General features: G+C 52.3%; 8 protein-coding genes across 8 annotated transcripts; 4 read left to right on the plus strand and 4 right to left on the minus strand.

Annotated features, from left to right (window-relative positions):
• Positions 1-2,242: 2,242 nt before the first annotated feature.
• K452DRAFT_257480 (uncharacterized protein) lies at positions 2,243-3,716 on the plus strand. Its single transcript, XM_033538435.1, has 3 exons — positions 2,243-2,355; positions 2,424-3,391; positions 3,445-3,716. Exons 1-3 carry the CDS (start codon positions 2,271-2,273, stop codon positions 3,592-3,594), a joined length of 1,203 nt encoding a protein of 400 aa, XP_033393162.1. The 5' UTR covers positions 2,243-2,270; the 3' UTR covers positions 3,595-3,716.
• Positions 3,717-4,652: 936 nt separating this feature from the next.
• On the plus strand, positions 4,653-8,139 carry K452DRAFT_278378 (uncharacterized protein; the record flags this gene model as incomplete). Its single annotated transcript, XM_033539363.1, has 1 exon — positions 4,653-8,139. The coding sequence occupies one exon, from the start codon at positions 4,653-4,655 to the stop codon at positions 8,121-8,123; it is 3,471 nt and encodes a 1,156-aa protein (XP_033393163.1). The 3' UTR covers positions 8,124-8,139.
• Positions 8,140-10,118: 1,979 nt separating this feature from the next.
• K452DRAFT_301854 (GMC oxidoreductase) lies at positions 10,119-12,031 on the plus strand (the record flags this gene model as incomplete). Its single annotated transcript, XM_033542505.1, has 2 exons — positions 10,119-10,328; positions 10,409-12,031. 2 exons carry the CDS (start codon positions 10,119-10,121, stop codon positions 12,029-12,031), a joined length of 1,833 nt encoding a protein of 610 aa, XP_033393164.1.
• Positions 12,032-12,985: 954 nt separating this feature from the next.
• On the minus strand, positions 12,986-14,350 carry K452DRAFT_312275 (uncharacterized protein; the record flags this gene model as incomplete). The annotated part of the gene is made up of 2 exons (XM_033543544.1): positions 12,986-13,890; positions 13,927-14,350. 2 exons carry the CDS (start codon positions 14,348-14,350, stop codon positions 12,986-12,988), a joined length of 1,329 nt encoding a protein of 442 aa, XP_033393165.1.
• Positions 14,351-15,481: 1,131 nt separating this feature from the next.
• K452DRAFT_100931 (uncharacterized protein) lies at positions 15,482-15,954 on the minus strand. The gene has a single exon (XM_033534900.1). It carries the CDS (start codon positions 15,839-15,841, stop codon positions 15,593-15,595), a length of 249 nt encoding a protein of 82 aa, XP_033393166.1. The 5' UTR covers positions 15,842-15,954; the 3' UTR covers positions 15,482-15,592.
• A 1-nt stretch (position 15,955) lies between these two features.
• K452DRAFT_301855 (uncharacterized protein) lies at positions 15,956-17,585 on the minus strand (the record flags this gene model as incomplete). The annotated part of the gene is made up of 2 exons (XM_033542506.1): positions 15,956-16,185; positions 16,397-17,585. The coding sequence occupies 2 exons, from the start codon at positions 17,583-17,585 to the stop codon at positions 15,956-15,958; spliced, it is 1,419 nt and encodes a 472-aa protein (XP_033393167.1).
• Positions 17,586-18,103: 518 nt separating this feature from the next.
• On the minus strand, positions 18,104-22,137 carry K452DRAFT_235848 (uncharacterized protein; the record flags this gene model as incomplete). Its single annotated transcript, XM_033537466.1, has 2 exons — positions 18,104-18,895; positions 18,946-22,137. The coding sequence occupies 2 exons, from the start codon at positions 22,135-22,137 to the stop codon at positions 18,104-18,106; spliced, it is 3,984 nt and encodes a 1,327-aa protein (XP_033393168.1).
• A 444-nt stretch (positions 22,138-22,581) lies between these two features.
• Positions 22,582-23,674, plus strand: K452DRAFT_235859 (uncharacterized protein; the record flags this gene model as incomplete). Its single annotated transcript, XM_033537469.1, has 3 exons — positions 22,582-22,754; positions 22,909-23,428; positions 23,462-23,674. The coding sequence occupies 3 exons, from the start codon at positions 22,582-22,584 to the stop codon at positions 23,672-23,674; spliced, it is 906 nt and encodes a 301-aa protein (XP_033393169.1).
• Positions 23,675-24,941: the final 1,267 nt, after the last annotated feature.

The raw sequence follows: 24,941 nt of genomic DNA on the forward strand, positions 1-24,941 counted from the left end.
AAAGGCGGTAAAGCTACTCGGAGTAGTTCTCGACTAAGAACTTAGATAGAGAGCGCATATCCAAAGAGTAATTAAACGAGCTACTACAACCTGCTTAGCAATAGGCAGGCTAGGGCATCTTAGACCGAAGCAACTCCGCCAGCTATACCAAGCCTACGTAGTCCCGCAGATAGACTATACCTCTACAGTCTAGCACTCCCCCAACAGGTACAAGTAGCAAATATCGGTTCTCTCCAAGGTCTAACGGCTAGCAACAATAAAGGCTATCTCTACCTTTCGTTCGGTATCGACAGAAACCCTAGATATAGAGAACTTTATTTTACCTACAAGAATACGCCTCGAATCCAGAGCAGCAAGAGTTATTACTAGTCTTAGGGGGCTACCCACCTCGCACCCTACCTACGCGTTAGTCCCTAAGATCGATAAAACCCGGAACAAACTAGCGAGCTTCTTAAGTCCGCTAAAGGCGACCCTAAAACTTAGCAGCCTAATCCCGCACTAAGAAACCGAAACGATAGATATCTACCCACCTCCTCCCTAGCAACCACTCCCGGTAGAGATTAAGACAACACTACCCCCGGATAAAGATAAGGTATTCCAAAGTCACGCGGAAAAGAGGGACCCGCTCTCCCAGGTCTACACAGATACTTCTAAGATAAACAACCAGCTAGGAGCAGCAGCAGTCATTCTAGACCAAGCCGGGAACGCCCGATACAGTACGCTTAAAGGAGTTAGATCTAGCAATTTCTACACAGTATAAGCAGCCGAACTAATTACTATTCTAACAGGGATAGAGCTAGCAGCTGAAAAACACCTATAAGAGGGACCCTATAGCCTAACCGAATACGTTATCTACAGCGACTCTAAAGCCGCCCTCCAAGCTCTAACTAGGAGATATAAAAAGAGATCAGGCTAAAGTATCGTACGGTCTATCCTCAGTACAGCCTAATCTCTCTATAAAAGTCTCTAAATAAGTTTCACGATCCAGTAGATCCCAAGCCACTACGGTATCCAAGGAAATAAGGAAGCAGACAAGCTAGCTAAACAAGCTACAACACGTCTTAGAGAACATAACTTCCTACCCTTAATACCGCTACAAGTTAAAACAACTCTCGAAGCAGCACATAAGCAATAGAATAAAGAATAGAGAGCGTTAGAGAAAGGCTAACACCTCCGCAACGTAGATACAGCGGTTCCTAGACCATACGTAAGGTACCTCTACGACAAGCTCCCACGTAACCTAGCAGGGCTGCTAGCCTAGTTGAGAACTAGCTACTGCTGGCTCAACTAGTACCGAAAACGAATAGGACGGATAAACAACGATAAATACGAATACGGGGATATAGAATCAATATCCCATATATTACTAGACTATTCACTACTCTAGGAAAATCGGCAAAAAATATATCAAGAAACCGGACTCTAGAGAAACTACCTCTCTAGCCTCCTAGGCGGTAAACCAACAGACAAGAACCAGCCGCATACGGAAAAGATAAAATAGACAATTTCGGCCGCACAACTTAAAAGGGTACTTGAATTCGCTCAACAAACAAAAAGGTTCCAGAGTAGAGACGACATCAACCAGTAAAACCCTATCTTATTCCCATTCTTCTACCTTTCCTTGTCCTATCTCTGTTCCCCTTTCTCCTTATACTCTCAGATTGAATCACCAGTGTAAATTCCTAGCGTATTCCTTTGAATAGTCTGTAGCCTGCATATCGCTCAGGGCGATGGGTCAGGGTAAATGAATTCAACTCAACTCAACTCAACTCAATCTAACGTCTCTCCCCTATAAGCGAGTTTACCGTTTAGCGAGCGCATCGATCAGATAGGCTCCTAAAAGGCAGTAATCTAGCGGTAAGTTACGTGTTTAATGTCACCGAGGGGTGTTACCTACTAAAACAAGGACGGACTTTGATTAGTGCGCTCGCTGAACGGTGAAACTCGCTTATAAATAAGAGACGTTACGGAGTTAACGGCGTGGATCCCTCGGATTTTATGGGCATAGAAATGTTAAAGCCGTATCTTTATAGCCGCAAATACGCCGATTAGTATATTATAGGCATAAGAAAGAAATATCCTTGCCGCAAACAGCACAGATTTCGAGACTTGTAACGGCAACGAGTTATGACTCGGATGCCCAGGCATGGAACGCCGAATCCCACCGCTACGAGCCTACAACATGTATATAAGAGCCGCAACCGCCGCTGAAACCAAAGCAATATACATCCCATAAGAGAGAGAGATCTTCTCGCAGTGAATTAGAGAGAATGGACACAGTTAACCAACTTCTCCAGGACGCCGTCATCAGCAACACTATTGCCGGATGTGCTTGCGTGGCTATTGATAGAGATGGTATAAACTCTGGCAACGGCTCTGTATCGTCCTACCTAAGTATTTCCGCTTACAATGTTGTCTGGCAGGTGTTTTCAAATACGCAAACGCCGTAGGGGCCCGTTCTGCTACCAAGGCTCCCTTAGAGCCTATTACCACCGAGTCAACTTTCTCCCTTATCTCCTCTACGAAAATCATGACCGCAATTGCGGCCCTCCAGCTCGTTGAGCGCGGCGCTCTAAGTCTCGATCAGGACGTCTCGGCGCTGCTTCCGGAGCTAGCCAATCAGCCCGTCCTTGCTGGACACCTCGACGCCCCAGTCCCCGTGCCGCGGCGTAATCCGCTGCTCCTACGATACCTCCTCACTCACAGTATCGGCATACCGTATCCTGGCTTCGCAGATGTGCCCGTGGGCTACGCCGTCGAGCAGTGGCGCGACCTATCACGCTATACTACGATTGCCAAGCGCTTCGGACATCCGCTGGCGTTCGAGCCGGGTGAGAGCTTCGGGTATGGCGGCGCTATGGACTGGGTGAGCAAGTTGGTTGAGCGCGTCTCGGGAGAGCCATCGCTAGACCACTACATGCGCAAGCATATCTGGGGACCGCTGGGGATCCAGGGCATTACTTTTTGGCCGAATAAACATCCGGAAATCAAATCCACTATGGTGGAAACAGTACAGAGGACTGCCGATGGCGGTTATGGACCTAGTACCGCCAGGTCGATAAATCAGGGGATTGAGGAGTGCTTCGGTGGACAAGGCGCTCATGCTAACGTGGATGACTTCCTGAAGATCCTTCACTCGCTACTTGCCGACGATGGTAAGCTCTTGAAGCCAAAAACTGTGGCTGAGATGTTCAAACCGCAGCTCACAGCGCCGGCGAAGGAAGCACTGAACAAGATGCTTCATAACCCAGAAAAAGCAGCGATGGTGCTAGGTGACTTCTCCAAACCCGCCGCTACTTATGATTGGAACTGTGGGGGTTTGATAGCTACCAACGATGGTAGTGGGAAAAGAGGAGCGACTACTTGGTATAGTATGCTCAATTTCTACTGGGTGAGTATCCGCAATTTATCTGAGAGAAATTCTCTAGCTGACTGTGATGATAGTTTATTGATGTTGAGGCGGGGCTTTGCGGTGCATTTGGTACTCAGTTGCTTCCGATGGGCGACCGAAAGGTTAATGACTTGATAATAGCCTGGAAGGATGCAATGTACGAAGGTTTATCAAAGACCAAGGAAAAAAGCCAGTACCTCTAATGGTTATATCAAGCGGTTCCAGCATCGCCGGATGATATTAACTTTTAGAGAGAGGCTAAAAGCGGAAAAGAACAACTCTCCGGTAGCAAACAATTCACACGTAGAACAATGCCAGTAGCGCTTGCATAGCAAACACATCGCTGTTACATAAGCTGAAGCAGACTTTGACAAGCAGTCAACGCAAACACAGTGGTTTGCGCCATAACTCATAGCCTTACAAACAACGAGGTAGTACGGAATTAGTTGCAATCAAGCATTAAGCGCTGTTAAAGAAGCGACTAGGATAATAGCAAATGCAAAATGCATAAAGCAATTGAGTTTTCATGTGATTACGGTCTAACAAATTATCACACAGAGTGCGGAACAGTCCAGTTCAACCAGTCGCCCCACCCAACTGTTATAGACTTCGTCTAATTAGGTACGATCCCGACCGTCCAGTAAGAGTCTAAATAGACTCTAGACAGGTCGATTAAGACTATACCAGTACGATATTTAGCTAAGGAGGAGAGCCGAACGGCAAAGTATAAGAGCCGAATAGCAAAGTATTATACCTAAATAGGTATGGCGCCGCGCGTCTACTACTCGACTTTAGCAATATCATACACTTTTACTTAATTCTACGCAATCTATATTCTAATTACGTCTAAATAGACGTATAATAGACTATACGCAACTTCCTAGGATCGTGCCTAATTTAGCGAAGTCTAACTACGGGTTGTAGGTAGACGAGACTGGGTTGGACGGTCTACCTCGGGACTGTGCTACTCCGCACTCTGTTATCACATGCTTACGCCGCATCCCCGCATCAAGCGAAACTAGTCCCACCCCATATATAAAAGAATATAGCGAGCTTCAGAATACTTGTTTCATAGCAATTTTGCAAATCTTACTTTTTGGTGCGATCTTTCGGTACAGTACTACTGCCTCGGGTTTTTCAGATCGTATCCTGCTCTCATCAACCCTCCTCTCGCTGTGCATCGTTGTTTTAATCCTCTTCGATACGGCTCCCTTACCGTTCTCACTAGTGCTACATACTTACACACTTGTGACGAACTGAAATGGCCACCCTTGATGCTTTAAAGCGGGACCTTAGGCAGAAAGCTGAGGCAACAACGTCATCACCAAAACAGGCGTTATCCAACACACAGTACAGTGACGGATTCAATAGCTTAGTAAAGGGTCCAGGATGGATAACCTATCGAGACTTCGTTATTCCACAGCTATCTCAGTTGCTATCCCCTCTCTTCAACATGCGCAGCCATGTCTCGGTACTAGAGATCGGACCCGGCCCGAAGAGTTTATTTGGCTATCTTCCCGGCGATCTAAGACGGAAGATCACGAAATACACTGCATTGGAGCCAAATGTTTTGTTTGCGGCAAGGCTAGAAGAATGGGCTCACTCTACCGTCGAGACGGAATCCCCGCTGCCTTCTCTGGAAAGCCCGCCCGTCATCCATCGAGTTCCATTTATTCTGGAAGACAAAACAAGGACCCTGACAGGAAATGACTCGAATGATAAGGATGAGAAATACGACATAATTCTATTCTGTCACAGCATGTACGGCATGAAACCCAAACACAGATTCATCGAGCAGGCGCTGCAAATGCTTGCAGAGCGGCCAAAGGGGGCGATGGCCGTGGTTTTTCATCGCGACGGGATTCTGGACCTCGACGGTTTGGTGTGCCATCAAACGGCTTCATTTCCTACCGGAATCGTTCGCGTGGAAGACAAAGACGAGGAACTGGACTGTTTTGCATCTTTCATAGCGGGATTCGCCATGCAGGATGTTAATACGGGCAAGGCTCTCCGAGCCGAGTGGCGGAAGGTGTGCCGTGCCTTAGGCCGTCGAGAGGAAACCCATCCAGATTATCTTTTGTTCAGCGCGCCTAACATCATGGCGGCATTTACTCAACATGCAGTTACATTGCCGGTGCTGGCAGCGCAAGTGCCAACAGCGCAGATGCAATTGGTGGAAGGATGCATGCCAGTCAAAAACCGAGAGGCTCGTCTCTATCGCCCTGCTTCTGTCATTAAGCCGACAACTATCCAACATGTCCAACAGTGCGTTCGATGGGCTCTGGAGCACAGCGTCGGCCTCACCGTCATTGGCGGAGGTCATAGCGGCCACTGCCTCTGGCCCAATGTTGTCTCGGTTGACATGGGCTTCTTTAATCAAGTACACATTCTCAAGTCAGAGGAGGCTGGAGAAAACTCCGGTCCCGATCCTAGTTGCTTGGTCATCGCCGAGGCCGGCTGCATAACGGGGGATGTCGTCCGTAAGGCCATGGCAGCAGGCCTTACAGTGCCTCTAGGGGCTCGTCCAAGCGTAAGTACGGGGCTGTGGCTACAAGGAGGCATCGGGCACCTAGCTAGATTACACGGACTCGCATGCGATGCTATTGTCGGTGCCGTTGTGGTCAGTGTCGAGTCCAGCCAGGTTCTCTGCGTCGGACAGGTACCAAGGCAACACCAGCCGGCCGGTGCCGTTCGCCCGGAAAATGAACATGATTTGTTATGGGCGATAAAAGGCGCGGGAACCAATTTTGGTATCGTGGTCAGCGTGTCCTTCAAAGCTTACACATCTCCGACTTATTCGGCTCGAAACTGGATTTTTCCACTTAATGACAACATCTCGGCACGGCACAAGCTAAGAGAATTTGGAAATCTCGTCTCTAGGAAGCTGCCTCGGAATCATTCTGCGGACGCATATCTATACTGGGATGCCGGCCATCTGCATCTTGGCGTGACAATGTTCGAGTCTTCCAACACTAAGCTCACCTCCACAACAACCATGCCCACGCCCGCATGTGTGGCGTGGGGACCAGAAAAGAATTTCAAGATTATGGATGGCGTCGGTCTGTTCGAGGCTGAGATGTACGTGTCCGTGATGCACGGCGGACATGTTGGCGGCAAAACTTCCTCATTCAAGCGATGCTTATTCTTAAAAGACATCGGAGGAAAGAACGTCGCCGACCGCTTAGTGGCGGCCATTGAGACTCGTCCCTCGCCACTGTGTTACCTCCATCTGCTGCAAGGCGGCGGAGCTGTCAGCGACATTGCGGCTGATGCCACTGCTTTCGGTTGTCGAGACTGGGATTTCGCCTGTGTAATAACCGGTGTTTGGCCCCGAGACCAAGATGACACTGAAGCAGCACGATCTGCCGTGCAGTGGGTTTACAATGTTGCCAGTGACTTGTTGTCTTTGAGTAGCGGAGCTTACGGCGCTGACCTTGGGCCGGATCCAAGAGACGCCGTGCTTGCGGCAAAGGCTTTCGGATCAAACCGACCGCGCTTAGCCCATCTCAAACACGTTTTTGACCCGCACAACGTGTTAGCTTACACCTGTCCACTCTTGGAAGCACCGATTCAGCAGAGACTTATCATTCTTGTAACGGGCGAAAGTTGTGCCGGCAAGGACTATTGCGCCGATGTCTGGGTTTCTGTGTTCATCCAAAAGAGTCTCAAAGCCCGTGCAGTTAGCATTAGCGAAGTCACCAAGCGAGAATACGCTGCGGCTACCGGTGCCAACCTGGACCGCCTGCTTCAGGACCGTGCCTACAAGGAGCAACACCGGCCAGCGTTGACGATTTTTTTCCAGGAGCAGGTGCGGCAACGGCCTCAGCTACCAGAGCAGCACTTCCTGAATGTTGTGCGCAGTAACCTTGATGTGGAGGTGTTGCTGATTACTGGGATGAGAGACGAGGCGCCGGTCGCAGCCTTCTCACATTTGGTGCCAGAGAGCAGGCTACTCGAGGTTCACGTGCAAGCTAGTGAACAAACCAGGCGGGTTCGCCGTAAAGGTGGTGACAGCCAGGAAAGCAGTGATAACAAGTCAAATTCGGCAACTTTGGATTACCAACCAGATCTCATTTTCGACAATGATACAAGCGGAAATGAGGCGGCGGAACGGTTTGCCGAACGTTACTTGCTTCGCTTTTTCGACAAGAGCCTGCAGCAACTGGCCAATATGGTGCGTGCGGTACCCAACTTCCAACGCCCGGGCATCGAGTTCCGCCATGTACTTGGCATCTCCCAGCAGCCGGGTGGGCTGGCTCTATGTACGTCTCTGCTGCAAAACCACTTCACTGGTAACTGGGCCAAGGTCGATGCAGTGGCGTGTTGTGAGGCCGGCGGCTTTATCTACGCGTCGGCATTAGCTTCACGAGTCGATGTGTCCTTGGTGCTAATTCGTGAAGCCGGAAAGCTCCCTCCGCCCACAATTTCCGTTAGGAAGCCTACGTCCCATATATCCTCTTTGGTACCGAGTCATTCGAACGAGAAGCGGATCGAGATGGAGAAAGATGTAATCCCTAGGGGCGCGTCGGTGGTATTGGTAGATGATGTGCTTGCTACGGGAGAGACGCTTTGTGCGGTGCTACAACTATTAGGTGAAGCTGGAATTGTCGCGGAGGATGTCACCATCATAGTTGTAGCCGAGTTTCCGGTCCATAGTGGTCGGGAAATGTTGCGCCGGCGTGGGTTTGGCAGAGCCAAAGTTCAAAGCCTTTTGGTTTTCGGCGGTGCGTAGAAAGGAAGGGGTCTTGAAGTTTAGAATTTGTGCTTAGGTAGAATGACGCAAGACCACGCTGTCATATCCAGAACTGGTTCGAGAAGCTGCTTCCCTGGATGCGAGAGAGCATCTAAAGTTGCGGGATGTTCAAGTTTTCGTGAAGGTCTTTAGAAGCCTGGAATACGCTTTACATGTAATGCATTTGTTCCTTTTCTTCCCTATCCCGCTGAAAGTTCCTACAGCATGTTGCAATTTGGATGGTATCAGAGGTTTGTGATATTTACGCGAAGCTTATGCATGCTATAAGCCGAGGCGGTCGGCTTGAGCTTAGGTTTATGCACAAAAGGGGATACGTCGGGCAAAATGACAGATATGATAGAGGATTCTGAGATTCTCTTTATCTGCGCCTAAGATTAGTATCCTCTCGAACACGTTTGTTATAGAAACCAATACTTACTACCCCTCGGTCGCGGCCTGCTGTCTTTTCGATTTTCTCCGCCTGCTACCCGATGAATGCGAAATGCCGCGACGTTTGGCAGCGCGTCTGCGCTCCACAGCCGTTCTGCTTCCGCCACGCTTTTTCTGCGAACGGTCTAAGCATTGATTGTTTTCGCTCTCGCTTTCAGCCGGCTCTTGTTCCATTATTCTTTCCCAAGATCTAGCCTCAGCAAACAGCTGTTCGCGCGTCTGTATCTCGGAGAGCCGTAAAGGCGACTGAAGCATTCGATAACGCAAGGCAGGTGTAAGCCGAGTAAATCAGAAGTCTATCTGTTCGCGTTGCTGGTCGTCCGGGCAAAAGTATGGGTACTCAAGCTGTTCTTCTATACCCCACATGAAACTCCGGTAGTCGTCAAACTTCTGATTCTCTCGCATAGTGCTTGTGTAGTAGGCGTGTGCTAGTTCGAAGCGGCGAAACAACGTCAGAGTAGCTTTACTTTGAAGAATTGTTTTGAATTCTTCCCAGAGTAAAGGCCCTTTTCCATTAGGACGCTTTACCCGAGACCAGACAGAGTCAAGGAGCATTTGCTGCGATTTGAGGCCTCCCATGGCCCACACACATCTTCGTTCTGTGTCGAACTTGTCCACGCCGTGCACATGGAAAGTCAACTCCACATACTCTAGTCACCGGTTTACCTTGTACCGTTTAGGACTGTTGAGTTTAGGCGGATCGGTCGTGACGAAATCATCAAAGGAATCTCTCTGCCGAAGCCATTTGTCGTGGCTTACGGTGGTAAAATTTAGCACGATGCCAGATACTGGGTGTGCTTCCGCTGTCATTTCAACAAGCCCGAACAGCGTCGGCTTTTAGAGGCTTGGAGATTAGGCTTCGCTGGTTAGGCCTAGGGAGTTGTTGACCGATGGGTGTAGATGAAGGGCTTGGTGTCGTGGGGTGTTTGGTGTTTGGTTGCTGCCAGGTTGTTTGTGTGTTGTCGGAATTTGTATGACATATTAGGGCCTGCGTGCTAGTTACTTACGCAGCAATGATCTACATGGTAAGGCCCACTTTCGTGAGCGAATAACCTCCGTCACCGTCAAGTGATATACACCGCCTATTTATATGATAATGACCCTTGTACGGAGTAGAAGCAGGATTATACTCTGTAGTAGTTATAATGTTTATAGTATACTTATACTTTAAGATCTGTTTAGTCTTATCTAGAATTTAGGCCTATAGCCTAACAAGGAGTAGTCCGTAGGGACTAATTATATCCTTCCCTTTCTCGCTAGATAGTAACTAACGTTACTCCGGAGGAGTACGTAGTAACATATATAATTCTAAAAACAAATTACTGGTACACGTCGCTGCGTGTCGTTGGTTGCTTAAGCGTATATGTGGTATGTAGTATAAATACTGCGGAGACTGGCGGCCTTGGCTGTGGCTGTGCAATGATGTCCACATTTAGGTGGATTAATCCACAGGGAGGAGTACCCAGTGGTAGTATATAAACAGACTAGAGCTAGCTTCTTGTCGTAGAACGTCGCAGAACATCGCAACTTTCCTCAAAATCTAAAATGGCAGCCGGATACGACTACGTGATTGTGGGCGGAGGGACAGCTGGCTTAGTTGTAGCCGCCCGGCTCAGCGAAGATGGTTCGAAATCAGTCGCAGTTATTGAGGCCGGTGCTAATCGCAAGGGGGACCCGCGAATCGACACGCCGGGGTTGTTGAAAACTTTGTATGGGGATCCAGACTATGACTGGAACTACATGACCGAACCACAGGTGAGTTTCGATCAATTAGCAACTCGATCACTAGGATTGCAACCATTCAAGGCTCTCAGACTAGAAATTAATTTGTTTAGGCTGAGCTTAACGGGCGGCAAATCGCATGTCCTCGGGGTCGAGTCCTTGGAGGTTCATCTGCGATAAACTTCTCTGCAATTTTGTATCCCAGCAAGAGCGACTTCAACGATTGGGCTAAACTTGCATGCGATAATGGCTGGAATGCTGAAAGCATGGCACCTTACCTAAGGAAGTTCCAAACTTTTCGGCCAGCTTCTGATGCGACCAAGAAACAACTCATGCTGGATGACTACATGGATGATAGCAATCAAGGAACAACCGGTCCCCTGAATGTAACCATCCCGGACGGCCATACTCCGTTCAACGAAGCATGGGTGCAGGGCTTTAAGGATCTCGGATTACACTCTCGTTCCGACCCAATCGAAGGTGAAGCTCTTGGATCTTTTACAAACCCGCTTTCGATCCATCCGGACAAGAAGACCAGAGAATACTCAGCTTCATCGTTTTTCACCGACGAGATTGAGAAACGGCCGAACCTTCATTTATTGGCTGAGTCTGTTGTTGAGAAGATCGATTTTGCTGATGACTCTCAACGCGCTACTGGAGTACAAATTATCCGCAAAGATAAATCGCGGGCTACTGTTCCTGTGAATGGTGAGGTTATTCTCGCAGCTGGAGCCATCCAGTCACCTCAGCTTCTCGAGCTCTCAGGAATCGGCAATGAGCAAATTCTGAAAAAACACGGCATCATGATCAAAATCGACAATCCCGGAGTCGGAGAGAACCTACAAGATCACTGCTTGTCGTCTATCAGTTATGAGATTGCAGACGACCAACTCTCCGCAGACAACGTTCAACGTGACCCAGCACTCTTGCAGGCCGTTCTCCAGATGTATCAAGAATCCAAAAGCGGCCCAATGGCGGGTGCCACGCTAAGTATTGCCTACCTTCCACCAGTGGACAAAGGCGGAAAACTTGACAGCGCGGAGCTTCAGAAGCTGGTCGAAGAAAACCTCGATCAGATTGCAACCTATCGAGATTTTCCGTCGAAGGAGAAGCAGTACAAGCTGTTACGAGGCAGGTTGCTGGATCCGCAAGCATCATCAGTTGAAATTTTCTGCTTGCCGATGCAGCTCAATACTGACACCAACGTAAACACGATGAAGCACTTCTTCGGCGGCAAGGAACCTGGGAACTACATTACAATTGTTGCCATGCTGAACCATCCTTTCTCTCGCGGAAACGTACACATCACTTCTGCTGATCCTCATACGGCTCCGGCTATTGATCCTCGATACCTATCGCATCCATTGGACGTTGAGTTACAAGCTCGTCACACTCAGTACCTCGAGCGACTGGTGGAAACGCCGACCATGCAACGCGTACTGAAGAAGGATGGCAGACGCATTCCCAGCGCAGATACCAGTGATCTAGACGTGGCGAGGCAAGTTGCTAGGGATCGAGCATTTACTTCCTTTCACCCCACTGGAACCTGTGCAATGATGCCTCGCGAGCTTGGAGGTGTCGTCGACAGTCGGCTCATGGTCTACGGCACTTCGAACGTAAGAGTTGTCGACGCAAGCATCTTCCCGCTTGAAACACTCGGAAATATTCAAGCCACGGTATATACTGTGGCAGAAAAGGCAGCGGACATCATAAAGGAAGATGCGATGAAGAGATAAAATAGAGAATTTCTACAATGGAGAATGTCTATAACCTTGCCACACGGCTGGAATGAAATTCGTTTATATCCAAATAAGCAAACATCCTATAAAGAGATATTCGAGACTTTTATTCCTCTAAATTTAGCTTATACCCACATTTATCGGCACTCCGGGGGTAACCCTAAAGGAAAAGCTACATTTAGTACCGTCCGTCACCGTTAACCGAGATTTACTATCTAGGGAGATAAAGAATAATTAAGTAGACCCTATAGAGCACTTCTATCTAGCTACAGGACAGAATCCTAGGTACAGGTAGGAAGATCTTCGAGTATTAAGGAAAAATATTAGCACGAGGGTTTGTTTGTCTGTCTATCTAGACACGGCCTTAAACTATAAATTTAGTCCGTAACGTAAAGCGTCCGTCACCGCAAAACGAGACTTACTACCTAGGAGATAACTATACGTGTACGGAGTAGAAGGGATATCTAGTTAAGGTGGTTATAAGTAGTTATATGGCTGAGGATCTCTGCACTTATATCTTAAAGGTGGATATGTAGCTGGGTGAGAAGTATTCTATAAGGACTACTTATATCGTCTCCTGTCTAGCTAGACGGTAGATCGCGGTTCGTAGTGATGGATACTAGATGGATATTAATCCTGTTACTACTATTTAGTAGTTCAAAGTAGATATTTTAAGTATTTGCGAGGATATTAGCGTAATATTGACCTTATTTGCTATTTATGTCGTTCTGGTAAAGACATTAAATATAACTTTAACGGTGTATTCTATCCGGAAGCTCCTGGGGCTGTCTATCTAAAGAAGGTACGTCCCCCGGCAACTCCCACCTTATGTCATTATCAACAGCCAACTCAGCTCCCGTGTTTCTACTTTATTGGCTCTGAAAGTAGTTCCTGAAATTGTACAGTGCTGGCCTTCTCTGGAGCAGCAATACGTCTTTTACGGCGATGGAGCTAAAGGACCAGAAGGACAGCAAGTGAAACCACCATGGTTATGCTACCAACTACTGTTCCTAAAATGATAGCAGTCCAGGATTTGTGCGTGCTTGAGGATGATACAGCACTCGATGATATTGTTGGATTCTTTGGAGGCGTTGCCGAAGAGTCCATCGGAGTCATTCTTGCAAAAAGTGCTCTAACAGTCTCCGATGTCCAGTTGGGCTCAGGATTCTTCGCATCAGCATACCAGCTTTTCACTTCTTTAGGGGACTCGTAAGCTGCAGCGGTAGCATTGTAGCGATCTTTCCATTCCATGGCCGTCAAGTCGAAGATCCCCAGCTCATGATCCCACGGGTCTTGCTCTTCCCAAACCAAAGTGTCGTTGACGACGCGATTGTATCCCCCGATAACAATGACCTGTCCGCCACCTACTGCATGGCAGGTATGACCTTTGCGCGGCGGTGTATTTGTTGGTCCTTTGAACCAGTGAAATGCTGGTAGGGATAGAACGTAGGAATCGTTATATAGCTCGCCCGCAGCCCGCAGCCATCCTCCGAATATGAATAGCTCATATGAGTTTTCGCCCCTAACACCGGCTAGGCAAAAGCTGTCCCGAATGCTTGGGGCTTCGCCTGTGGTAACTTGTAAATACCAGTTTCCGGTCGCGGTATCGTATATAGATAAGCTGCGAAAATCAATGTAGCCACCTTTGTTGGTTATGGATGTTCGGCTTCCGCTTTCACCGCCGACTAAAACAAGCAGTCCTTCCGCAAAAGGAACTTCTGCCGCTTGTCCGAATATTCCAGTTCCATATTGGTTCCATCGTTCTGTCGATTTGTTATTCCACTGGCTCGTGGAGAAATTGTATGACACAACACCTGGAACAGGAATAATATCTGCGGTCTCGAAGCCCACATTGTCTCAATACATGTTGAACAAGCCCCTGACATAGTAACCTGCTCCGTCCACGGTAGTGCTGTATCCGCTCACGGGCCACGTGAGCTGTTGGAAAGTATCCGTATCCGGCTGCCGTGTCCACTTTCCTCCCCCCTTCCCATCGCAAGTAAATTTCCAAAAGCTTTTTTGTGGAACCATAGACCCGGCAGGCACTTCGCCAGTCCAAGAGTAGAAAGAACCAGAGCTTTCATCGGGCCAGTGAGAGCAGTGGAAAAAAGGAGGGGAGCCATCGTTGTCGATAGAAGAAACATTGACTGTAGTGTTGGTCCATGATGTGCGCATATCGATGGAGAGAGTCTTTGTATTCAAAGACAAGTTGGAAAACTGTCCATTGACTCGTTGAGCTTGAAGGCCGCCATCGATATAGACAAAGTCCCCTATGACAATAGAACCGTGTAAAGCGACACGTACAGACTCTGCCATCTTTAGATATTGATAAATCCATCAGAGGAAGAGATGTATAGATTAAAAGTGCTACAAAACCCAGTGCGAGGATAGGATCTATAGCGAGAGGGAAATGGATGGCCTAATTACATAGTCTGCACCGGCAATCAGCCGATACTTAGGCTTAAATTATGCCTGTTGTTGGTGTTACATTTGAGGCTGATTTTCACCGGAATGCATTCCAAACGCTGAAACCCTTGCTTTATAAAATGTTGCTTGAGAGTAATACAAAGGAGGAATGAAACTTATTCAAAGAACCAAGTAGCATAACTAAGACCTTAGTGACGAAAAGCCAAGTTGATACATGCTATTCAATGTATGACAGGCCTGATATCGTGTATAGTTCTTTGTCATCTCCTTTTCAGCTCGTACCTCTCCGCTCCCTGGTTCCGACAGCACAAACCCCTCGCTTTAGCCGCATACGTTTAGCACCACGTCAGGCTTCATGCGATAAATGCTGAATCGCCTCAAATGTATGATCCCGTCGCACTTTTGAAGCTCAGATATGCCATCTAAGGTTATGGCATTGTTGTGTTGACGGGGTGTTTCGCCTTTTCCTTGCGGCTTTCAGAAAGCCACCCCTGCTTGCGACCCGGAGCCGCAAACTGCCCGGAATTCTTCGATAGTATGTAGTAACACTTTTACACATATACGAACACGGTTTCGATATTAAGTTTCAGCCAAGCTCTTTTGCAATCCCCTCACTTGACCGTACCTCTCACAAATCTTACGAATAACGGTTTAGTGCTATTTGCCTTATCAATATTTCACTACGCCAGCCGCAACACCCGTTGGTGTCACACCAGCAATGACACCCGCTCACAGCGCAACTATGTGTGCACGCGATCACCTGAGTGTTCTGTCTACATACGTCGAATGCTTACCCATAATCTTCCTACTTTCGTGCTCACCGACCCACTACCCGGAACCTTGGTCCGCCTACTTAGCCTGATTCTCCTACTCAGATCTTGTCGAGTAGATTCCTTCATAGTTATCTAGACTTTCTGCGTCTTACGAGACAGCGATGGTTGTATAGAATAGCAGAAGAAATCTAGTTAAAATATATTAGTACATGTATGCTCAAGTCAAATCACACCAGCAGCTCTTCAGCAGCGGAGACAAGACACAATTATTCGATTCCTCCACCAGCCGAGTCAGCGGTCCAATCGAGCCAACTACTTAGACATTTTGTGTGTGTGTGTCGCCAGCGACTATAACAGGTTAATTAAGCAAGCAAAGCAAGCAGCGTACTGAGAGGAAAGATCGAACCCAAAAAAGCGACAGCAAACCAAGAAAACAAAAGCAGAAAACAAAGACCAAAGAACGCTGCTCCGAGAAATAGGGACTATAAGAGTAGTGTCGCCGGAGGGTATAACCAAGAACGCCGTCGCCCATCATCACTAAGTAGGTAGTAAAGATCATGTGCCCTCCAACTTGTCCCAACAAAAGGTCATGAGGTACCCGAAACATAAAACAGAAAGAAAAGAACGCATCGCATCTAACGCTCACGCGCACAAACCCTCCCAAACAGATTGCACTAGGTAAATATATCCCCTCTCTTTTATCTCGCTCAGATTAGCTCCGCTAACCTCTCGGTGGGGCAGCATACACCATCCCACCCTCCCTTTCATAGGCGCCGCCGCTCCCGGGGCCGGCCCAGCGCCTTGCGCTCTCCTCACGGTCGCGCATCTCGCGCTCATTCTGGACCACGCTGCAGCAGCAACAGCAGCACGACTTTGCAATGTCGGAGAACAGGGAGCCTTGTAAGCCGTAGGCGTGGCGGAGGCGCGTGCGGTGGATTAGGGGGAAAATGCCTATAGGGGAGAGGGGTTAGTGAGGTGCTAGTGAGGGGTTTGGTGGTGGTGGTCGCGATAGGCGGTGATCTGACCACGACGCAGCGCGCAGATCCGCAAAGCAAGGGTCAAGGGGAAAAGAAGTCGGGGACGAGAGAGGAGAAAAAGCACATACCACAAGCACCACACAACCCCGCCAACGCCATCGCCGCACACTTCCCACCAAACCAACTCCACCCGAGCAAGTCGGTCGGATCTTTCTTCTCGCTCTTTAGGTTGAGCCGGTAGCTCGTCTTCCCGTACACTACGCACGGGCAAAACACGCCCGACAGGCAGGTTCCCACGTCCCCGCTGCACGGCTCGCACAGCGAGTGCTTCCACTCGTGCTTGGACCCTGACGAGCCCGAGAGGTCCATGTTCGGGTGCGCGATCTGGCCTGGCTGGTGCGAGTGCGTGAGCTGCCCGTTCGGGCCGGCTGCCGCGTCGGGGGAGAAGATGGGGCGTGATTGCTGCGGCGCCGTCGGCGGGGGATCGTAATAAGGAATCTGCGCGGGCGAGCCCGGCGCGTTGGGCATTGGCTGATGGTATTTCGCCTCGTTGTCGCTCTCCGTCTTCAGCGGCACAGGCCCCGGCGACCCAGGCGGCTGCAGCTGTTGCGAGTGTCGCCGCGGCGTCACCTGCGGCGGAGGTGTCAACATGCCAGGCTGCGACTGCGACCGCGGCGGCGTCATCGGCCCCTGCCCCGACGCATATGAATACCGCTGACTATTCCGGTGCAGCGATTGTACCGGCGTCTGCGGCAGCGACATGCTCGCCCGCGCCAGATGGGCCGTCGGCACCGGGTCGATGGGTGCAAACAGCGCCGGGTGTGGTTCCGGCGGCGGCGCGCGTTTGTATTCCTCTGGCAGCTGCGCATGGGACGACCCGCCAGCTGCGGGGTGTTCGCCCGGTCCTATTCCCATCTCCTTCTCCAGCGGAAAGTACGGCTCCAACGGCAGCGGCGCCGTGGGCGTTATAGCTGACATGTCGCCAAACTCGGTCGAGGCAGGCGAGCGCGAGTCGCTGGGCCAAACGGGCGATTGATGATGCGTGGTTATGGGCTCGGTGTGGTGGCGGACGGGCGGTGGCGGGAAGGTGGGCTGCTGCATTTCTATCGGCGTCTGCATGATCGAGTAGCGGGCGTCGGGAGCCATCATGGTTGGCGGCGGGTGTGGCACCGACGAGGCTTGCTGCAAGGCATATCGCGGGTCGGGCGAAACGGGTGCGGGGTCGACATGGTGAAGCGGCTGACGCTCCTGGTCGGTAAAGGGCAGCTGCCACGAGAAGCGTTGTGGGTGGTGGTGGTGTGAGGACTGGTGCTGGTGGTGGTCCTGGTCTTGGTAGTGGTGTTGGTCGTAGTATCGTCGCGACGGGCTGTCCATGATGGCGCACGGTCTGCAGGACGACTGTAGTGGAAAGGATGATCGCGGCAACAAGCAGGAGCGAAGGAATTGAAGGAAGAAACTTTATGAGAGCTCCTGTGAGTGACGTGAGAGCCCAAGAGCTGAATCGGGGCTGTGGCTGAGATGCAGTGTAAAATAAGGTAGTAAGCGCTAGAAGGGAAAAAAGAGCGATCGATGAGACGAGCGAGCGACAGGACAAGAAAGCCAAAAAGCAAGGCAAAAGATCTCAAGGCAAAGCTCGTAACTGGGCGGCGCGGCGAATATAGCTGCACAGCCATCGGGCGAGACCCCAGCAGGCTAGAGCGCGCGCGATTGGGCGGCGACATGGCAGAGAGCGTTGAGTGGCTGGCGAGCCAAGCGGCTTGCATGAAGATCCGTGGGGCTGAGCGCTTAGAGGCGCCCGACACTCCGGCCATCTCAATTCCCCGGCTGCCATCGACGTGCGCTCAACGCGTAATCCGTGTTCTAGCCGCAATATCTACCTATCACAATCACCCTTAACGGTCCCTCTCCGCACGGCTCTCCTCCTCCACCGTCTTCAACAGCGCCGCCTGCTCCCTCCTGACCCAGTCCCAGTACACCTGCCACGCCTTGACGTTCGGGTCCTCGGACCCCGCCGTCTCAATTCCCCCGACGCTCAGGTTCTTGTTGATGTCCAGCGACACCTTGGCTACGCCTCGAGCGCTCTTCTCAATCTTCTCAATCTCCTGCTTGACCGCGTTCTCCTTGGGCTTCGTCGCTATCACCGTCTTGAAGTGGTCCGCGATGCTTCCGAGCCGCAGCTTCGTCTCGTCCGGCGCCAGATGCACCAGCTTCGTCAGCATCAGATTGCAAAGCGTGCGCACATCGTGGTCGTCGATGATGCCCGCAATGATGCGTTCGCTGAAGTCGGGAATGTTCAAACGAGCGACGGCAGTATCCAGCAGCGTGTAGAGCGTCTCGTAAGCACCCTTGCGCACTTCGAGGCCATCGTCGACCTTGTGCTTGAACGGGCCCATCTGCACCTCGCGAATGAGCTCGGGCTTGATGACCGTCCGGTCCATGACGAGCGGCAACAGCTCCTGCAGCTGCGGCAACACCAGCTCGGGCTTGTTGTGCACAGCCGAACTCATGGTCGTGAGAGCAAGGCGCTGGTTGTCCAAGTCCGAATCCCTGAGCATGGTCGTGAGCATTGGAATGACCATCGGGCGAAGGACGTCGTCGTAGGTCTCGTCCGTATCCGCAAACGTGTAGCGGAGGGCCGAAATGACCATGGCCCGAGTTCCAGCATCCGTGTTACCCAAGAATTCCTAAACAGGGTCAACATACGTGAGCTCTATGTGAAAAATGAGGTGCTTACCTGTAACTGCGGGAGGAAGGTCTTCGGATCAATGATCGTGAGCCTTCCAATGCACTCCGCGCCAATAGCTCTGTTATCCTCAAGCTGCGATGCCTTGAGGATCTGCTGCCAAAGGTCCTGCGCAAAAGGAAGCAAATCCGCGTCCGCACTTCTGTGCTGAAGAATCTCCCGAATCGAGTGGAGCAAGAGATACTGCTTGGCAGACGCCTGGCTCATCGTAGACACAATGAAAGGCAGGTACGTCTTGGGGTTGCCAGTACCAGCTCTGCCGAGTGCAACGGCGGCAGCCAACGGCACTTGGTCTTTGCCCTCGAAACGGGTTACAAAGAGCTGAGGTTCGAGCGGGGAGGACTGGCCCATCCGGAGGCCAGCTTCACCTAGAACGGCCAGAGCCAGACACTGTCGCTTGGAGTCTGCAGCGGTGTTGAGCTCCTTGACAAAGTCATCCACCTTCACTTGGATGCCTGACGTGCTGTAGACAAGAAGAGTGCCGACTACCTTTCCGATGAGATCGGGGTTTCCTGCAACACCGACTTCACGCAGAAGCGAATTCATCAGAGGACCGCCAGCGTTCTTCTCCGCAATGGCCTTGACCAAGGTAAGAAGAGCATCGAGCGCAGTGCCACTGACGTTGGCTTGAACCACACCCTTCAGGGCGTCGACCAACTCCTGGTTAACAACACTGCTGGGATCGTTTGAGACAAAGGTGGCCAGAATGATGAGGGCAGGGCCCATAAGATGCAAGTCGTTGCTCTTGATCGGGGTAATCAGCATGTTTTCAATCTCGTTGCTCGTCTTGCCGTCAAGGTGCGAGCGGGTCACAGGGTTGATGACAATGGTTCTCAAAGCAATCAAGCTGGCGCCGCGAAGCGACCGGCTGGCCTTGCGCAATTGGGCACTAAGCTCAAGCGCAACATCCCTCACCCATTCCGATGAGAACTCTGCGCTGTTTTGCGATAGGCCGGCGGCAACCTCGATCGCACGCACCGAGGCGAGACGCGTGACTTCGTTCTTGAGGCGATCAGAAAGGAGCTGGAGACCCTCCGTCCTCTTCGATTGCGAAATGAAAGCTTCCGATCCAGAGCTGCGGCCCAATAGAAGACCCAGGACGTGTAACGCGCGGCGTCGTGCTTCGACATCAGCTTCATTGGCAGAGATACGGTTGGTAAGGATGTCGAAGAGCTGCTCAAGGTACGCTTTGTTCTCTATGCTTCCAGCCTCCGTCCTCGGCGGAGTCAAGTCCTTAACGAACCCTTCAGTAGCCGCAAGTGCCTCGGAAGACACTTTGCTGTATCGCTCCTTGGACGCAGTCTCGAGAGTCGGTACAATCTTCGACAGATAAGGTTGCAATAACTCGGCAGAGTGGGTCTCGGCGATGGCCTGTAGAAGCTGCAGTGCAACAATCCGAAGAGTGGTGGCGGTAGCGGATGAAGCACCAGACCCACCCGTCTGGTTGCTGGTGGCTTTGGCTGCTTCGACGACAGGTTCGACAATCTGATCAACGTAGGCTGTAAGCCCACCGCCCTGCGTGATGACAACATCCTTCAGCAGCGAGATGGTTGCCTGCTTGGTGGGAAGAGTCCCAGACTTCAGAAGCGGGACGATTCCTCGCACAATGTCAGGAACCAATTTCGCCAGGCTCTCTTGTGGTCCGGAGAAAGGTTGGCTATCCAGGCTCGCCGCAGTGATACCCGCGTACAACGAAGCGTTAGTGTTCAAGTCGAACATGCTCGCGTCGCTGCCAACCCGTCTCCTCTTGCGGGACGGTGGTGGACCCATGAGCCCCAAATTGGATGCCTCCCGGTTCACACGAGCTGAAGATAAGACGTCTGGCTTCGATTGCTGCACAAGGTGAGCGAGCGTCCCCAAGACTTCCAAACGCACGCTCTCCTCCCTATCTTTGAAACGCGGTATGAGAGCGGGCGCAACCCGTTGGTACAAAGTTCCATCATCCAGCAAGTCGCCATGGCTGCGCGTGGAGATGAGCGCATTCAAGACCTTGGAAGCGCACCGGCGAACCTTCCAGCTGCCGTCGTCTTCATCATCGAAACCTGCTTCTTCCTCAAAGTCTTCGTCTTCGAGATCAACATCGTCGTCATCCTCTGCATCCATGTCCTCATCGTCCTCATCCGTGGCCAAGTTCGGGTCGTATTTCAAGAAGCGAATGCCAGCGTCAATGCTTTCTTCGGTAAAAACGCGCATCTCCTGGGAGCAGGATGTCAAGAAGCTCTCGAGCGCGACCAGAGCAGCCTCGTGAACTTCGTCGGTCTCGGGATCGCGTTCCTCCTCGCCATCCCAAGCCTCCATCTCTTCCTTGAGCTCACTTTCGCTCAAAGCACTCAACACAAACGGGGCGAGGGTCTTGAGGTAAGGGCCGAACTTCTTGGGGGTCGCGCGAGCCATGGATCCAAGGATCGTGATATGGAGCTTCCGCTGAACCCGCGTCAAGTGCGCCTGCCTCATGTTTTCAATAAAACGGGAGATGACGGCGCTCAGAGTCTGGTCTGAAAAGTGCACCGCCAGCGTGGACATGGCAGCAACCGCCTTCTTCTTGAGAACAGAGCCGGCCTTTTCGCTCTGGATGATTTGCAACACCACATTCTGCAGTGCAACAAGCTCAGCTTCTTGCAGCATTATTCCAAAACACCTAGCAATCTCGATGAGTACATCGATGGCGGTGCTGTCCGTCCCCTTCTCTATGTCTTCCTCCAGCATACCCTTCTGCGATGTGCGTCCAGACGCCGAGCCGATGAGCCTGGGTATCAATGTCTTGCTGACGGACATGTATGCGTTCGCGACTGCCGGGGTGCGGGGAACACCGGCCACAGGCTTGGGGAGGGATACGACGATGGTGCGGAGGGCGAGAGCCGGGACCGAGCTGTCGACCGACTTTTCCGTGGAAATGGTGGAGATGCGCTCAATGGTAGCCGACAGGACAGTGTCTGGTGCCTTGTTGACAAAAGGGCCCAGACACCTGACGGCCTGGTTCTGGACATCTCCGTTGGTGTCGTTGAGGGTGTCGATCAGGCCGTCAAGGATCTTGCTAGCACCACTGTAATCGTGGGTGAGGAAGCTGGGGTGGCCGTTGACCATGAGCTGGTGCAGGTCATTGAGAGCCATGTAGCGCAGGTCGGGATCATTGTCGGTGAGCTTGCGGCAGAGGCGGCCGACGTCAGCGGTCGGGGCCGACATGGCTGCGGGGGTCGAGAGAAGGTGGAGGAGGGGTCGAGGCAGGCGTTTGTTGCCGTTGAGGGTTAGAGCAGATGGAGTGGTTTCGTCGCGGGGGAGGAAGAGGAGCCGCAGACGGAAGGTAGAGGTGGAATGAAGCGCAGCGGGTGGCGGGAAAGGAGGAAAAGAAAAGGGCGGCGGCAGGCAACAACAGAGCAGCTCGATGTTCCAGTGGGGTTGTGGTGTTGCAAGCGCAGTGACGATGGAGCTTCCGGGGCGGCCCAAGCTCGTCGGCGCCAAGCTCGCTAAGCGGGCAAGATGACATGATGTGACGAAGGTACCGAGGGCGCAAGACCTCCAAAGACCTGCCTTCTCCAGCTTTTGCCGAGCCATCCATCCACCCCGTCTTCCCTCAATCGCATCTCCACTCAGCCCAATTGCTGGCTTTCCCCTTTCAATTCTTCAAAAATGCCCTTCCCCAGGTCCACTGCCTTCCGCTTCGTCTCGCAGGCTGCTCGTCCGGCCGCCCGCTCGAGCTTCCGCAGCGCCGGCGCCGCATGGCAGCGCACCTCGCAGCAGGGCGCTCGCCGCTACGCCAGCTCCTCTGGCCACTCGCACCAGGCCGGCAGTGATGTCCCTTGGTATGTGACCGCCGTTCAACTCTCTCGATGCGCATTGCGATTTCGGCGCAAATTCGCTTCGGCATGCGTGCGGCACGGCCGGCCTTTGTCGCATCGGATCTTCACCCGCACCAATGCCCATTGACCATGCCCGCTAACACGTCTTGCTGTGCAGGGCCATCGGTGCCACCGTCGTGACCATCCCCGGTGTCTGGTACATGCTCCAGCCCGGTGCTGACCACGGTCACCACGAGGAGCACGCGAAGCACGAGGAGAAGCACGAGGAGCCCGAGGAGGAGCCCGAGGAGGCCCCCAAGGAGGAGTCTGCGCCTGAGGACAAGCAGGTCCCCAAGGTGTCCGAGACCGAGGGTAAGGACCAGGTCTCCAACAAGGAGAGCGACGAGCTCCAGAAGCCCCAGAACCAGGACACTCCCGAGGGTGAGTCCAAGAGCAAGGATGAGTCCCACATGACCTCGACGCCCGACAACAAGGGCAGCGTCGAGGGCGTCCGCTTCAAGGGCTCCACCAACCAGGGTGACTCTGACAACGCCGCCGAGGACACCCGTTCTCACGTCCCCGATGCCAAGGGTGGCGCGAAGAAGCGCATCGACAGCGGCTACGGCACTCCCATTGGCTCCGAGTCGGCCGAGAGGGATGCCAAGGGCTCCTCGAAGGACAAGGTGAGCTGCCACTTTGTTGGTGCTTGAGCGTAAACTCACTTTCGACAGGCCGCCTCTTCCAAGGAGAGCCTCAGCCAGAACCAGCAGTCTGGCAAGCAGGAGGGCCTTAGCAACACCGACACCAAGCACAGCACCGACCCTGTCAGCGACCCCAACAAGAGCACCAAGGGCGAGGGCACCGCCGAGACCGCCAAGGTCAAGGGCACCGTCTCTCCCAACAGGCCTTCTGTAAGTTGTCCTCGACCACAAGCGCCGAGCTAGCCTAACTGACCGTCGTAGGCGGACAACAAGGAGGAGCGCAAGTCCGAGAACGCATAAATTCCCTAATTCGTCTTGTTTTTCCTTGCATGAAGCACGAGAAGAACGTAGACATGCCATAATGCCAGCCGAGACAGATAGCAGCGTAGACGGCTTGTACATTTGACGCCTCCGCAAAAGCTACTCCGGTTTGTGCACTTTTCGATAGCGCCGCAATGTACCATTTTTCCATTATTCACCTACTGACTGGATCGAGACTACTGATTGATAAACTGATAAGCACGCGATGAGTTTCAGAAAGCCGTAGCGTCTCAACACCATTCCCTCATTCACCTAATGTCGCAGCAATCGAACACCTAACTAGATACAGGGAAACTCGGGACGAATGCATAAATCTAATCGAGCCGTCAGCTGCCATGCCGGCAAATAGACAGATTCTCAGCCACGCAGCCCCACCACGACGCACCCCACACGTCCGCACGCACGTATCCGGATCAAGCGCCGCGCCTCACGGGACGACGGCGGTGGCTCTGGGCCAAACGGGTAACGTCTCACGCTGTGACGGGCCGCGCCAAAATCAGCAGCCGCGCACTTATTTCTCGTCATCGAATCGCATCCGCAGGGGGACTTCTGCCCAAGGTTCCAGCCGGCCAGCCGGCGTGCCAGGCAAGCGCACATAGTGCCTCACTTCAGACCGCGTCGCGTCGCGTTGCATCGGCTCGGCGTGGCTGCTGATTGCTGCTATTGTTGTCGCTGGACGATGGTTGCTGCTGCCTGGTGCCTGGGCGCGCATTGTGTGCCTCGCGCGGCGGCATGGCGCCTATCGCAGCGCAAGGCCGCGCCGAGGCGAGTCGCGTTTGGCGGCGATCGCCCGTGGAGTGACGACTGACTAGCTAGGTAGCTGCCGAGCGAGCGAATACAATTCTACGGAGGCTGGTGCCCGCCGTCTCGTCTCGGGCGGGACAAGGCTGTGCCTCGGCAGGGGCAGGGGCAGGGGCAGGGGGTAGGGGGCAGTGCTGCGCTGTGCTGTGGTGCTTGCGATAGCGATTGCGATCGCTCGAGTGCGGAGCGGGTGACGGTGATGGACGGACGGGGTGGTGGATGTGCAGAGTGCAGAGCGCAGAGCGCAGGCAGCCTGCTCTAAAGATAGACGGCACCCGCGTACCTACATGGCCAGGTTTTCTGCCTGACAGCTGCCTGGGCGCGGCGCTGGATGAGGTAGCCGTGCATGCCACGGGCGCCCGAAAGGGTAGGTTGGTATTCGGGCAGC

Source organism: Aplosporella prunicola, assembly GCF_010093885.1.
Source record: "Aplosporella prunicola CBS 121167 unplaced genomic scaffold K452scaffold_29, whole genome shotgun sequence".
In the NCBI taxonomy this organism is placed as follows: Eukaryota; Fungi; Ascomycota; class Dothideomycetes; order Botryosphaeriales; family Aplosporellaceae; genus Aplosporella; species Aplosporella prunicola.

What these genes read in the sequence shown, in the direction of transcription:
- K452DRAFT_257480 (XM_033538435.1), top strand. Translation starts at nt 2,271, where the DNA reads ATGGACACAGTTAACCAACTTCTCCAGGACGCCGTCATCAGCAACACT. An exon ending in CGTGGCTATTGATAGAGATG is followed by an intron (nt 2,356 to 2,423) that starts GTATAAACTCTG and finishes GTTGTCTGGCAG; the next exon opens with GTGTTTTCAAATACGCAAAC. An exon ending in GTATGCTCAATTTCTACTGG is followed by an intron (nt 3,392 to 3,444) that starts GTGAGTATCCGC and finishes CTGTGATGATAG; the next exon opens with TTTATTGATGTTGAGGCGGG.
- K452DRAFT_100931 (XM_033534900.1), bottom strand. Translation starts at nt 15,841, where the DNA reads ATGTTTCGGGTACCTCATGACCTTTTGTTGGGACAAGTTGGAGGGCAC.